We start from the raw sequence: 16160 nt of genomic DNA, 5'->3' as shown, positions 1-16160 counted from the left end.
CTGAGATAGCCACTACTTTGAACAAACACCATTTTGGGATTCTATCATGAAGCAATGTCATTTTTGTCTCCCGTTTAAAACATTCACTGAAGTTAAATCTTCTCTCCTCCCCAGATGACTGATTTTGGGAAGCCCTGGACTTTCCTACACATAACAATAAAAGGATTTATAATCCTGATCAACTGCAAAGCAGTTTCAACTCCACACTGAGAACATCCAGGCTGATTTAATAATCAAAACTTGGAAGGTAAACTTAGAGATGTTTTTTCTTTATTCTCTACTCAGACCTGCTACAAACATGAAGCCTTTAGCAGAAAAAGGGGCCAAGTGCCTTTTTTATCTTTCTTCCCTACTCCCCGACTTTCAACAGCCTTTGACACCTGCAGGCTTGGACAGGTAGGATGGGGGTGACCACCGCTGGGAGCTGGCCTCTCTGCTTTCTGGGCTGGGTGAGAGTTCACAGTCACTCCTGTCACAGGCCTTGTGTGGGGGGCTTTCTGAGGCTCCCCTCACTGCTGCCCCCTCCTACTGAAGTTCCCCAGAGACAGGCAACACATTCCTCTCAGATTCTTTACTTCCTTCTCATGCAGCCTGAGGGCATCTCTGACTCCTTGCTGCCAAGGCCTGTGAATCACCCAACAAGCCTCTTAGGGACCCTGAGATGCCCACACCACAGCTCTCCTCTTACCTTTCCTTTCATCATTCACTTCCGGGCCAGCCAGAGGTCACACACTGGCATTTCACCCTAGCTGACACTGAGATGCAGGCTGCTCAAAACAATCACGTATCCTTGGCAAATACATCAGCAGTCAGCCAGCCTGTCTCCCACCCTTAAGGCTTTTCGGTGGGGAATTAGATACTAGTCTCCTGAGTCTGCCAACTGCACAGGACACGTGTTGTGCTCTCCAGACAGTATCACTGAAATCCTTTCCATTTTGAGGTAAGATGCAGGGACCTCCACACCTCCTCCATGGGCATGGGGAGGGGTGTGTGTGTGTGTGAGAGAGAGAGAGAGAGAGAGAGAGAGAATAGCACAACGGTAGCTCTCTCTCAAAACCCTGCCTCCATCTCTACTCTGCCAAAATCCAACTGTTGTCCATTTATGCCCCTGATAAGCACAAGCTCTCCCCGATTTAATTTTGCCGATTATCAGCACCTCTTTTGCCTATTCTTGCTTCAGGTGAAGCGTCTAACCTTCTGGTACAAGTATATCATCCACTGATGTAACTAACTGATAGATAAATGGTCTTGGGCCAGAGCAAAAGTACAGGTGATCAAACAAGATTGATTGGTTAGTAAGAAACAGTAGATAAAGGAGAAAGGCAATATAGGAAGAAAGAAAATGTAGAGAAAATGAAAGCAGCAACAAATAGCTTAAAGTAATGAGTTAGAACTCCTGGCCCTAAGAACTGGGGCTGGCTGTGCCCAAGCTCCCTCACTGAAGCATCCCCGGTTCCTGGTGAAACCCTGTCTGCCTGGCCTGCCTCCAGTACCTGTGGATTTATGCCATCTAACGAGCCTTGATGAATGAAGGGAGACATTGTGATGGTAATCCCTCCAAATGCAATTATTCAGTAAGAAGGATTAGAAAAATATGAATTAGGACATCAATATTCATAAATATGGTTTCGGTTTCTGAGATCACCAGCCCAGGTTGGATGCATGAGACAAGTGCTCGGGCCTGGTGCACTGGGAAGACCCAGAGGGATCGGGTGGAGAGGGAGGTGGGAGGGGGGACCGGGATGGGGAATACATGTAAATCCATGGCTAATTCATTTCAATGTATGACAAAAACCACTGCAATGTTGTAAAGTAATTAGCCTCCAACTAATAAAAATAAATGGAAAATAAATAAATAAATAAATATGGTTTCTGTTTCTGAATAGACTTAAAATGGTCCTTGAGGAAAGCTGAATGCTACGACTTTCAAAATTTAGTAAGGAAGAAAGAACTAATCTTAGTATAATATTTGGGTTGGAACTGGCACCAGGAATTCTAAAGATGCTATATTTTAACTCTCATGTCTGATAAGGTCTATGTGTCTGCTTGGAATTATGACAATGATAATAATAGGAATATACACACACATATACATATACATGAACTTATAAATAAATATGTAGAATGTATACATATACACATACATATATATACACACACACACTTTTTTGAGGATTTATATTAATAGTATATATGAGTTATTACAAACTTGATGGAGTGCTTACCTGAAGGTCTGGAGGTGTTTCTGGATTTTTAGTTAATTCTTTAAGATCAATAACTTTGGAACGAAGTTCTTCTAATCTCAATGCTTTCTTTTTAACTTCAGACTGCCAGGTAAAAGGCAAAGGGGACAAACATAACTAATCCAATGACATTTTTTACTTGGCATTTCATAATTTCAAGCATTAACTCTGTCAAAAAGAACCAACTTTAACCCAGGGTAAAAACAAAACAAAAACCAAAATTCTGCTCCATTTTCTGAGGATTCTCATTATTTGTGTATGTGGAAAAATATCACCATTAACTTTCACTGGGAATGTGAGGGAGTATGCGGTACTTTCTTCCCACCCTCTTTTATTGGGGAAAATAAAAACTTCTGGAAAAAATTAAACACTAACCGAAAGTCTTGAGTCAGTGGGAATTTTCAGCAGACTAACTGTCGTTTACTTATTAGCATTAGTATCACTGGCTACTATGGCAGCATTTAAGTCTTGAGGAAGCATTTCAAAACAAATACACATCAGGAGTGCCTCCTCATTACTGTAGACTATATGTAATACAGTATGTATTACATATATAATGTAATATATATGTAATATAGTATGTATAATATATGCAATACAGTCTACAGTAATTGAAGAAATATTTACTCTAATTGAAGAAATACTTCAATTAGAAATTTCAAGGGTGTTAAAACAGAATTCACGTTAATTAGGAATTGACATCTAACATTCTGCCTTTTACCTTCTTTTTTTTCCTCCCGTCAACACTAACACAAGAAGAAGAAAGAATAACCAGAGGATCATTATGGAACAAATTAGATGCTTGGAAACTTCATTATTTATCTGGACCCACGAAAGTGAAAGTGTTAGCCGCTCAGTCGTGTCCGACTCTTTGTGATCCCATGGACTGTAGCCTGTCAGGCTCCACTGTCCATGGGATTCTCCAGGCAATGGACCCATGAAGGAACATTTAATAAAGTGTCCCTTTCAACTGAAATGTGGTGTTGCGGTGCTTTGTAGACAGACACTAACAAACTTCCTGATATCTTCAATCTAGAAAGCAGTTTCCTCACCCAGGAAGAAGTGATGAATTTCTTGTCAGGCCCATGGCCTTCCCCAGGAGCAGCCTGGGTAATTAAGAGGTCACACATACACACCTCCCCTTCATTTCCTGCACTGCAGCAGCAACGAAACTGTTAGGCGCTGAGCTGAATCCAGTTCACTGATCTTATTAACTGGTGCACCACAGAGAGTAACATAAAGAACCCAACTCTGTGAGTGACCAGACCTGACATTGTGAATGTGGCTGATGCCCACTGGCTCCTTCTATCCCAGAGGTGAGCAGCAGGAGCATCCTCCAGATGCGTTGCACAACTGGCCCTGACTTATTGCATTTACCGCCATTTTGAGCTACAACATGACGCCATAGCACAAGCAGCTGGAAGTACCTTGTAGCTGCACATATTCTACAGTATTTTCATCATATAGTGAAGGTCAGTTACTTCAGAGCCTAGATAATAGCAATTGTGAAAAGTAATGAAGAAATAATAAGTTTTGAGAATTTATTCCTTTCATCATCAGTGTCTTTACTGATATCAGTTCAGTTCAGTCGCTCAGTTGTATCCGACTCTGCAACCCCACTGACTGCAGCATGCCAGGCTTCCCTGTCCATCATCAACTGCCGGATCCTACTTACAAACTCATGTCCATCATGTCGGTGATGCCATCCAAGCATCTCATCTTCTGTCGTCCCCTTCTCCTCCTGCCCTCAATCTTTCCCAGCATCAGGGTCTTTTCCAATGAGTCAGTTCTTCACATCAGGTGGCCAAAGTATAGGAGTTTCAGCTTCAGCATCAGTCCTTCCAATGAACATTCAGGACTGATTTCCTTTAGGATGGACTGGTTGGATCTCCTTGCAGTCCAAGGGACTCTCAAGGGTCTTCTCCAACACCACAGTTCAAAAGCATCAATTCTTCAGTGCTCAGCTTTCTTTATAGCACATACATGACTACTGGAAAAACCATAGCTTTGACTAGACGGAATTTTGTTGGCAAAGTAATGTCTCTGCTTTTTAATATGCTAAGTTGGTCATAACTTTTCTTCCAAGGAGCAAGTGTCTGTTAATTTCATGGCTGCAGTCACCATCTGCAGTGATTTTGGAGCCCAAGAAAAGAAAGTCTCTCACTGTTTCCATTGTTTCCCCATCTATTTGCCATGAAGTGATGGGACCGGATGCTATGATCTTAGTTTTCTGAATGTTGAGTTTTAAGCCAACTTTTTCACTCTCCTCTTTCACTTTCATCAAGAAGTCCTTTAGTTCTTCACTTTCTGTCATAAAGGTGGTGTCATCTACATATCTGAGGTTGGTATAGCTATTTACAATTTAATTTTTTTATATTTATTTATTTGGCAGAATGGGGGTCTTAGTTGCTGCACATGGGATTTTTGTTGCATCATGTAGAATCTTTCCTTGCTATGCATGGACTCTCTAGTTGTGGCCTGAAGGCTCACTAATTGCGGCATATGGGCTCCGGAACACTCGGGCTCAGTAGTTGCGGCTCTTGGGCTTAGTTTCTCCGCAGCATTTGGGATCTTATAATAGTTCTCCGATTAGGGATCAAACCCATGTCCCCTGCACTACAAGGCAGAACCTTAACTACTGGACCAGCAGGGAAGTCCCTACAACTTAATTTTAAATAATGATTGTGTTTAGCACTGGCTTGCAAAATTCCTGAAAATGTAACAATTGACTTTTGTGAGCTGGTGCAAGCTGTACTCTATCACACACCACTGTCTGAGCTGTTACGTTAATTTAACAACAAAGATAACACCTAAACAGATTGTGCGATCCCTCTCCTGACGCTACTTTTAGTCTGAGTAATTTCCTCTATTTGTTTGGTTTTAGAAATAGGAATAGTCTATAGAATGTTCTTGGGGTCAAAGACAGCTGCTAACTTAGAACATACAGATGATTCAACTACATTTCATTCAAACAGCTGTCACTTTTTCACGCATCTGTCAAGTTCCAACCATGTGCCAGGCCCTGGGCTGGAGTCCTGAGGACAGAATGTGAACAGTCTCCTCTCTCACCAAGGGCACGGTCAGTCCCATGCTTTGAGAGACAGGTTACCTCTGATTACCCTATTTCCTCTTACCCGGCTTCATTTTTCATCACGGCCCAGTTACTGCTTGACAGTTTACCTATGATATATGTTGTAATGCAAATACCGTGAATACCATGAGGGCAGTAACTTTGTTTTACTAGTAAATTCTCAATGTCTAAAACAGTGCCTGTCATATTTTGGGTGCTCATTGGGAATCTGATGAAGGGATGAATACATGAATGCAAGAAATGGGAATAAAATGAGTTATTAAATTGATGACTAGAACTTTAGAAGCCTACTTTCCATGGAAGCCTATGACATTCCAGTCTCCACTTTTCTTCCATTTCTGAAAAGCCAGTGGAAGAATCCAGCACCTAATATAGGTGGTCGGGGCGTGGTGACTTTTCAGTTAACATTTTGTTTGAATTATGAAAGAATACATAATAAATATTATCAGGTTCCAAACACTTTTCATTTGATTCTCTGATAGGAAGGTGCCATAATCTCAGAAGAATGGGACAAAATATAGATTCTATGAATCTTTACTAGTCTATTAATACTTTAAGTAGAAGAGCCCCAGTTAAGAAATGGTAAAGACACAAAAAAGAAAACACCTCTCCTATCAGTAGTCTATTCAACATTGAAGTAAACAACAAAAGATAGTTAAGAGTTTTATTACACTCATATCTGCCTTGAAAGGAAGAATTAACTTTATTTTTCTCCCCAGTGGTCTGTTTTCTTTTTTAAAAAATTGAAGTACAGTTGATTTACAATGTTGTGTTAATTTCAAGTGTACAGCAAAGTAATTCAGTTGTACATACATATGTATTTATTTTTTAGATTACTTTCTCATATAGATTATTACAAAATATTGAGTATAGTAGGTGTCTTGAAAGCGATTACAAAAGACACAATTTTTTCATACTCTGGTCAATGATGTACCATGAGCTCACACAGGAAGGTTATAATCATTTTACCTCAAATTCTTTCAGGAATTCTTCTGCTCTAAGGCTGTCATTCAGGTTGCTGATGCTTTCGGTCAGCTGTGGAACATAATGGTTTGACCACCCGTCGATCTCATTTTTACTTGAAAGTACATCATCCCAGATAGACAGGCTTACCCTCAACCTGTCCATATTCTCCTCAATCTTCTCTGATATCTGGGATAGAAAATAAAGACCATATCATTAAATCCAAGGCTTTAAGACACTCTCTGGCAACTGAAGTAATAAATATGCCAATGCGTCATTCCTATTCTGACAGAAAAACAAAGTTTTATGAAAATTTTTTGTTGCTGTTTTTGTTGTTGTTATTACTTGTAATGCTGAGATATAAAAATGTGCATAATTAGACTTGGATATATTTATAGAATAAGTAAATACATAAGAGAGAAACCCACTCTGTATGGTTAAAGTATTACTGTTTAACAATCTTGTCATACTAAGAATGCCATTTTATTTTATTTTTAATTTTTTGGCCATGCCATGTGACATGCAGGATCTTAGTTCTCTCTAGTGATAGAACCCATGCCCCTTGTACTGGAAGTGCAGAGTCTTAACCCTGGGACCACCAGGGAAGTCCTAAAAATGCCATTTTTTAAAAGTGGAGGCAGATAAAGTTTTCCCAAGTCGCTAAATTATTTCATTATAATATGCAAATATCAATATCTAACTTCAGTAATTTAGCTTAAGTGAGGGAATCCACTGTAACTTAAACTTATGAACCGAGATACTGAAATAACAGGACAGGGGTAACAGAATCACAGGATTTATGCTCCGGAAAACAATGTAAAACATGTATAAAAAAAAAATGTATAGATTGAGATGTAGAGCTCCCAAGAAATCAAGTATCTTCTTGTATAACACAGGCACACAGTTAACAAATGACAGAGCAAGAACTGAAAGCCAAGGACGTAAATTCCAGTGTTTTTCAATACACAATTACAGTCTTATTACTTTATTTTATATTATGGTTTAATATCCTGAAAGATGTTTATAAATTATTCTTCTATTTTACCCATGATCCTAGAGTGTGTAAAAGAAAAACAAAGTTATTAATATGTTATGATTGAAGCTATCACGTGAAATTCTAGAAAATCTGCCAATAAGTTTTAACAAAACAAATAAATTTTTAACTATGTATAAATTCTATGTAAACTATTTTCCTTTAGAGCATGATTTTGAATTTAGTATTAACAGTTAACAATGAAAGTCACATTTCTAAATAATCCTTTGCCCAAAAATGTGATTGAAAAATGTAAATATTTAAATTATTCATCTTCCCCCAGCAGCTCAGCAGTAAAGAATCTGCCTGCAATGCAGGAGTCCTGGCTTCAGTCCCTGGGTTGGGAAGATCCTCTGGAGGAAGGCATGGCAACCCACTCCAGTATTCTTGCCTGGCGAATCCCATGGCCAGGCAATGGGATGGCCAGGCAATCCCATGGTGGGCTACAATGCATAGGGTCACAGAGTCGGACACGACTGAAATGACCATGCAGGCAAACTATTCATAGAATCGCAGGGGATGAGCTTACATCTAGCCATTTGTCCACTGTGCTTTCCATGTCTGTTTTCACCATGATGAAATCACCACTGTGGATTTTTTTCAGCTCAGACAGCAACTGTTTTCCTTTACTGGTAAAGTTATCCAAATCTTTCTGTTTATTACACATTTCGTTCTTGGCAGCTTCATGCTGTGGACATAAATGTTTCCTTAGTTAATAAAACAGCCAGTAATAAGTCAAGAATTTAGAATCATTTGCCTTTAAGAAACTTAATTTGTGGTTGACCTTATGCAGAAACCATTGATAATAATAAAAAATATATAATTTTCTCGAATTGCTAGGATCCTAGGATATAAGTATTCATAAAAAATAAAGGTTGAGCTTGGCAGCATGAATTAGCTATCTCTAAATAACACCGTCAAGAGTTGAAAAGAGAATGCATTATGAGTAAAAAACAAATCTACTAAGAAGTCTAAAAATTAAATACATTATCAATTATTACCTTTGATAAAGCCCACTTAAGGTCTTCCTGATCTTTTACAGTAGTTCTGGTTGTAATCACATTGCTGGCATTTTCTAGGACTTTTGTTATGGCTGACTTCAAATTCTGATACTCTCTTATTAAATCAATAAGTCCACAGCATTGACCCTGGCTGTAATAATTAAGAAAACAGATCATTTATTGTCACATATCAGTATAGGGAAGAGTTCCCTATGACTGACCTGATATGTAACTGCATTGCTGTAATCTGATGAGTGCTGGAATGAAGGGAAAACCATATATTTACTAATCTGAGGCCAAAGGCATTCTGGTCAGTCTGACAACTCTAGTGTCCAAAATGTTCTCCACGAATGAAGAATCCACACAGCCTTTAGCCATAGCCATTAAAACAAAGTCTGCTAAATTTTTAAAAATTTTTCTTCAAATGGACTTACTTACAAAACAGAATGAAACTCACAGAAAACGAAGTTAAGGTTGCTGGGGGAAGGGATAGTTAGGGTGTTTGGGAAGGTCATGTACATACTGCTATATTCAAAATTGATAACCAGCAAGGACCTATTGTATAGCACATGGAACTCTACTCGATGTTAGGTGGCAGCCTGGATGGGAAGTGGGTTTGGGGAGAATGGATACATGTCCATGTATGGCTGAGTCCCTTCGCTATTCACCTGAAACTATCACATTGTTAATCTGCTATGCCCCAGTATGAAATAAAAATATTTAGGTTTGAAGAAAAGCTTATAGTCTAGTAAGGAAATCAGACATCAATAAAATAATTCCAAAAAGTGAAGAAAAAAAATCTGCTAATTAAAAAAGATTTTTTCCATGATTTAACTACTTCATAGTTATATGTTGTAGGGAAGAAAACCCACCTGCCTCCCTGCCACAAAAAAAGACAAAAAACAAAACAAACAAAAATTACTGCTCAATAATTAAAGTTCACATGAGATTTTCTTTTCCATTTAACTCACGCGAATTTTCATTGACTATGAGTCCCCTGAGAACGGCTAAAATATGAAATAGCTCTTGTTTAAAAGACTAAAATGCCTTTGAGCAAACAACTCTTCATCTAGGTATTTTTCCAAAAAAAAGGTGTGCACTAAGATTTGGGTACAATTCTATTCTTCACACCATTATTTATAATAGGAGAAAAATTAGAAATAACCCCAAAGTTAAAAATGGGCCAATAACTGAATAAATTGTGATACATTCTTATAATTGAATACCATGCAACCTCTACCAAAGCACAATTTAGAGAATGTTTAATAACACAGAATAAAGTTTGTGCAGCAGGATTATATTTTTTAAAGTATACATTAATAGTCTACAGCATAATAAAAAAATTATGTACACATAAAAAATAAATGTTTACAGATGCTTTTGTAGTAATTCAAACTGGGAAGATCCCAAATATCTACTAACTGGTGAAAAAATCAACTGCAATACACTTAGTAAATGGAATATCATTCGGCTGTTAAAAAAAAGAATGCACTTTATGGATACATATCACAAAGTACTTGTGCTAAGTAAAAGAAGGTATTTAACCAAGTGTAGTAAAAACTGATGTACACACGAAAAGGGAGCATGAGTGTTTAGAGATGCTTTATTTATAATCATTCAAACTGGAAAGAATCCATTTATGTGTGATTCTAAGAAAGAAGACACAGACACTACAGAGACAGAAATCTGAACAACAGTTGCCAGGGGTTGGAAGTGAGGAAGGGACTGATTACAATGAGACATGAGGGCATTTTTCAGGTGGTGTAACTCTTACCATTTGATAGTTGTGATATTTATACAACTATATGAGTTTGTTAAACTCCTGTAGTTTAAGGGTATACACTTAGGGTGAATTTTACTGTATGTAAATCATACCTCAATTATAAACAAATATAACAAAACAAAAAAAGAAAATCAGTGGTTAAGACTCTCTTACTGGTACCCTGTAAACATTGACAATTCTTAATTCCAGGTATCGAATTTCACATATAATTGCTGTCTCAAGAAAACCTCCTCAGTAAAACTCTGTAGGACTAAATTTTTAATGTTATTAAAGAGACAACGAATACCTAAGATGGCAAAATATATTAAACTCTTGATCAGACCAACTCAAAGTAACAGGCAATGGCCCAATGTCACAAAATAAATAGGAAGTTAAAAACAAAAACTGAGAAGTTTTTTACTTACTTTTCATGAATTAGTTTTTTGGTATCATCCCAGGTGACCTCTAAGCGGTTAATCTCCTTGTCAACCTCAGGTGCAAAGGCTACATCTTTCTGAGCAATTTGCTTGGCTTTATCTTTCAACCAACATAATTCATGCTCATGAGAATTCAATTCATCTTCTAACTGATTGAAGACTCTCAACCTGTAAATTAAAATGTTATTTTACTATTAGTTTACTACAAGTGTTGAGCTACTCTTTCCTTTCTGTAAATAAGGGCTTCCCTGCTGGCTCAAACAGTGAAGAATCCACCTGCAGTGTGGGAGACCTGGGTTTGATCCCTGGGTTAGGAAGATCCCCTGGAGAAGGGATAGGCTACCCACTCCAGTATTGTGGTCTGGAGAATTCCAAGGACAGAGGAGCCTCTCTGGCTACAGTCCATGGAGTCACAAAGAGTCGGACACAACTGAGTGACTTTCACTTCCATAAATAAAGCATGCATATCAATAGCTAGAAAAGCTTTTAACACAGCAATTTATGTATATCAATGAATAAAGATGCTTTTACAGTTAATTTTGCATAATTCAGACTGTACCTTAGAAAACATTTGAAGTCATTTTTACCATTGACCTTCAAACTTCTATTGTTTGTATTCTTTTTCTATTTTCTTTTGATGATATAAGAATTTCAAGACCAGGACCAACATATGAGGTAAAGTAGTTGAGTAATTATCACAAGGTCATCAGTAAAAAATTCTCCCATGCTGTGAGGTTCGATTCATATTAAAGTAATATTTAAAAATCACAGTCATTTCACTCAAAATAAAAATAGTTTTACTGAGCTCTACAATAAGTATGTTTTTAAAACTTCACCTATTTTTTTTTTTAATTACCACTAGAAAGGGTCTTTAATATTTGAGTATCTGTAAAAAGTGGCCACAGAGAGGCAGCCATTGACTCTTTTAGTTTTTGCAGTTTGGTTTCGTGCTGAAAGTGTGCATTATCCCATCTAATCCCCCAAAACGGCTAGGAACAAGTATTATCAACAGCTCCATTTCATAAGAGAGCTGATTTGTTCAAGGCCACCCAGTAACACTGAGGCATGGTATGACTGGTATTTAAAAAACAATCTAGTCCAGGCAACATTTTCCATAGCCTCTCTACAACTTTGGTAAGTTTAGCATTGTGTGTACTGAGGTGGCCCTTGCATGCAATCCAGGGCAACTTCAGCAATTTTAGGATCTCCTGATCAGCTTGGCCTGAGCAGGCTAGGGAGGGCCATGCAGCACCAACCCTATTGCACATTTCCTGGGTGAACTCTTGGCTCCTTTGTCACACTTGACTCTTCCTTCTATCCCTACTCTGGAGGCCATTTTCCCTTTCCAAATCTTATTTCTTTTTGTAAATTTGTTGTTAAACTAGTCAGATAGCTTATTGCCCATTTGGAATATAATCTCAGGAGTCATCATCACCTAACCAACGCCTTTAGCTTAATGTTTGATTCTGGTTAGAAGGAAGCAAATGGCAATGATCTTGACAGGGTCAATCTAATCCTTATCAATTATGGATGTCTTGGTATGATTCATCCCTGCTGTTTCTTTGTCCCCTGAAAAAATGGAAGAGAAAGTGATGCTGAGATGAGTGGGGAGAAGTTCTAGTAAGAAGGAAAAATAGGATTGCAAGGAAGGCTACAGTAAAATATTACTTAGAAAATTTACTGTAAAAAAATACCTTTGACCTCTTAGCGTCTCTATTAAACTTTCCTGACAAAACAACCAACTTTGCTTAAACCTACTTCTCTGCCTTCTCCACACTTCTAAGCAAACTGTTAAAAGTAGTTGGGGAGAACCACTCTGCCAGGCTGATTGGTTCCACTTTAAGTGAATGAATATAAATCTCAAATGGCAGCATATCATTTACCAAGTGCCAGAGGCTTCCTTTCCATTTCTCGCTGCATTTTCTACCCACAGTTTCCTATCGCTGTCAACTAATGAACTCACTCCAGTACTTTCTCAGAGGCTAGAAGCCACTGGGAAAAAGTCCCTCATATTTTACCACCAGAAATACAAATCCATTTCACTTCCTTTCTCCTCAGCTTGTCATTCTTGCTAAAGAAGATGGGTCCTTTCTTCTATTAGCTAAAAACTGCTTAAAAATAGATAATATGATCAATATACTCTATTGTAAATAAGATCTCAAAATGGCTTATATATAACTCTTAGGAAAGTTCTTAAGGAAAACAAAGAAATATTAGTACTTCTTTACTGTTAAAATAGTCATTAATTTTATCCTGTGGTGGCTAAGCTGGTAAAGAATCTGCATGCAATTCGAGAGACCTCAGTTTGATCCCCGGGTTGGGAAGATCCTCTGGAGAAGGGAACGGCTACCCACTCCAGTATTCTTGCCTGGAGAATTCCATGGACAGAGGAGCCCGACAGGCTACAGTCCATAGGGTTGCAAAGAGTCAGACACTACTGACTGACTTTCATTCACTCATTCACATATATGCAAGCCCTGTGGCATGTGGGAATCTTAGTTCCCTGACCAGGGATCAAACCTGTGCCCCCTGCAGTGGAAGTGTGGAGTCTTAACCACTGGACCACCAGGGAAGTCCCCTCAGAATATTTTAAAAACAAGTAACTAAACATGGTACTATTATAGTTTTGCACAAGAGTGAATTCCAGAACAAATGAAAAGCAAAGGAATTAACTCCTGGCAACCGGCTTCCAGGCAGTTGCCGTTCACCTCTGTTGAAGTGCTTGTCGGGTTAGATCTTTCAACCGCTCTTTGTCAGTCCTTTCTTCAATGTCCTCAATGCTTTTCAGCAACTCCTCTTTCTGATCTCGGAAGGCCTTCTTCAATACCGCCAGGGCATCCGCCTCACTCTGCTTGGTTCCCAGAAGGTTCTGGATCCTCTCTAATTCCACGCTGAGGTGATCTGCGGTGGCTCTGCAGGACGTTCTCTGCTCAGAACCTCCACTCTTGAGATGGTACTGGGCTTTGGTAAGAAGGCCGTCGAGACTGATGGCAGCAGATTCTAGTGTTTTCACATTTCGAATAGCGTCATTTAGGTCCCTTTCTAATAAGTCGGACTGTTGCTTATTCATACTGTGGGTCGCTTCCACTGTTTGCCTCAGGTGGTGGAGACTCTGGGACAGAGAGGCGTGGCTCTGTAGGAATTGGGCCAGCTGGGACAGGGCACGCTGCCGCCTCTCCACGACCTGGCTGGCCTCCTCAAACAGCTGCAAGCAGTCCTCCGCCTTGCCCTGGAGGAGGTGAAGGTCCTCGGCGCGGCCCAGGGCACCCAGCTTCGCCAGGTGACCCTGCAGACTCTGCAGTTCTCCCTTTTTGCTCTCTACTTCCACCGCATGGTCCTGAAAGAGCAGAGAGAGCCAGTGATTTCCCAGATGCAGTGTGCTTAACCCACATAGATACAGATTTGTGATGTCAAGACACATTTAAATGCAACGGATGGCATAGCACTTAAAAGTCGACTACGGTGAATCTTGTAGAAACATTCTTAAAATTTCTCCTGTTTTGCTTCTCTGTATGTTTCACATAAAACACACCTCTCATTTGGAAATAATTCATTCCATGGAAAATAATTACTCCATGGACAGGAATAGTTAAAAGAAATTATATATGGGTTAGCCAGGTAGTTCAGTGGTAAAGAATCTGCCTGTCAATGGAGGAGTCATGGGTTCAATCCCAGAGTAGGGAAGATCCCCTGGAGAAGGAAATGTCAACCCTCTCCAGTATTCTTGCCTGGGAAATACCATGAACAGAGGAGCCTGGTGGGCTGCAGTCCATGGGGTCACAAAAGAGTCCTACATGACTTAGCGTCTAAACAACAACAACAAATATATATGTGTGTATGTATATAAATACATCATATATATATATACTTTTATTTTTATTTATTTTTTTTATTTTTATTTATTTTTTTTATATATACTTTTAAAATCATCCAAATTTTCAATTTTTTTTAACTATACATGCATGCCACATGCTAAGTCACTTCAGCTGTATCTGACTCTTTGCAACCCCATGGACTAGAGCCTGACAGATTTCTCTGCCCATTGGATTCTTCAGACAAGAATACTGGAGTGGGTGCCATGCCCTCCTCCATGGGATCTTCCTGACCCAGGGATTGAACCCACACCGCTTAGGTCTCCTGCATTGGCAGGAGGGTTCTTTACCACCATCACCACCTGGGAAGCTATTTACCTATACATATATATGCAGAATATAACTAAAATATTTACAGAATTAGCTCTACTTTGGAATTAATTCATTAGATTTTATTTAGAATTACTAATTTATGGAATGAGCTCTATGATCTATGATTCATATTATATTAGGTTGGCCAAAAAGTTCACTCAGGTTTTCCCATAATGAACTTTTTGGCCAACACTTTAAATTTACATTTATATATTATAATAATTCATTTATATGCAAATTATAATATTTATATATTAGAGCTAAGCTCTATTATATATAACACATATATTTACATTTTACATATTATAGTAATATATATATATACATACAAATTATAGTATTTATAATTATAATTAGAGCTAATATCAGCAATTTATAGGGAAGGAGTATAGGAATAGATGAACATTAACACTTGTTCTCCTTAGCTTGACTGCTAAACTTTTGAGGGCTTCTTTGAGCATTTACACTAGAAAATATACAAATTCCCTCTCTGCTCCTTTGTGAGATAAATATTTTTAAAGCCTCTGGCCAATTTTACAACTCAGAATATCTTCTCAGGGACTGGGGGAGCCATTTCTTTGAAATGTAAATCATTAAGGCAGATAGCACCCCTGTCTTGTAACAGGAAGATATGATAAAGTACTTTTCCTTCGGGTAAAATCAATTAGCAAACCCAGCACAGAGTTAGCACTCAACAAATATTAAATGTTTTATTACTAAATGTTGTTATAAACTTATTATACAGCTTATGTCCAACTATCCCAATGCTTGATGGTCAGAATCTTATTAGATATTTTATTTTTTGATGCCTCAACAGCTGTTTTACATAAATTATAAATAAGGAAAATAAATCATGAATTTTAAATAACTTTCAAGCTAAAGGGTAATTCGGAAAATTCTATCATTAAAGCATCAGAATTCAGTATTAGTTTTCAGCACTATAACAAAGCAAACTAGAAGCTTAAAAATGAACATTCTCATATCATTCACTCTAGAAATCATTTGCTCTACTTTGAAGAAGCAGTCTCTTAAAGTGGTTGCCTATTTTATCCGAAGTGGCTTTATGTGTTTAATTTGTCTGCATCACATGTTGTCTGGACCCATATACTCAATTATTAAAACATTTGCATACTAATAAGAAGTTAAATTGTTGCCAAGTGTTCTTTAATATTGCATCCCTTTATAATTCAAGAACTCTATTTTATGAATAAATTCTTCTTCAGTCTTAACACACTTTACCTTGTGCCGTGTAAGAGCTGCTTGATGGTCCATTACACTTATCTCAGAAGTAGTTTGTAACTCACTGAGGAACAGCTTAATCCAGACAGAAAAGGAAAGCAGCAGTTCATCAAATTGCTGGTGTTCGGCGACCACAGACTGAAGGAAGTTAATCCTATGTACAAAAAAGTGTTAACGTTAAAATGCCCCTCATCTGGACAGAAAAAA

General features: G+C 38.2%; 1 protein-coding gene across 1 annotated transcript in view; it reads right to left on the bottom strand.

The window, feature by feature from the left end:
* SYNE1 (spectrin repeat containing nuclear envelope protein 1) overlaps positions 1-16160 on the bottom strand; it is a 483739-nt gene that overhangs the window by 271116 nt on the left and 196463 nt on the right. The window contains 7 exon segments of the mRNA XM_070461436.1: positions 2226-2327; positions 6304-6486; positions 7860-8018; positions 8332-8482; positions 10519-10698; positions 13239-13867; positions 15954-16107. Of these exon segments, the coding sequence (XP_070317537.1) occupies positions 2226-2327; positions 6304-6486; positions 7860-8018; positions 8332-8482; positions 10519-10698; positions 13239-13867; positions 15954-16107 (1558 nt within the window).

This window comes from Odocoileus virginianus, chromosome 34, assembly GCF_023699985.2.
Source record: "Odocoileus virginianus isolate 20LAN1187 ecotype Illinois chromosome 34, Ovbor_1.2, whole genome shotgun sequence".
Taxonomy (NCBI): Eukaryota; Metazoa; Chordata; class Mammalia; order Artiodactyla; family Cervidae; genus Odocoileus; species Odocoileus virginianus.
The sequence above is the reverse complement of the archived record's forward strand: the minus strand, read 5'-3'. Positions and strand labels throughout refer to the sequence as shown.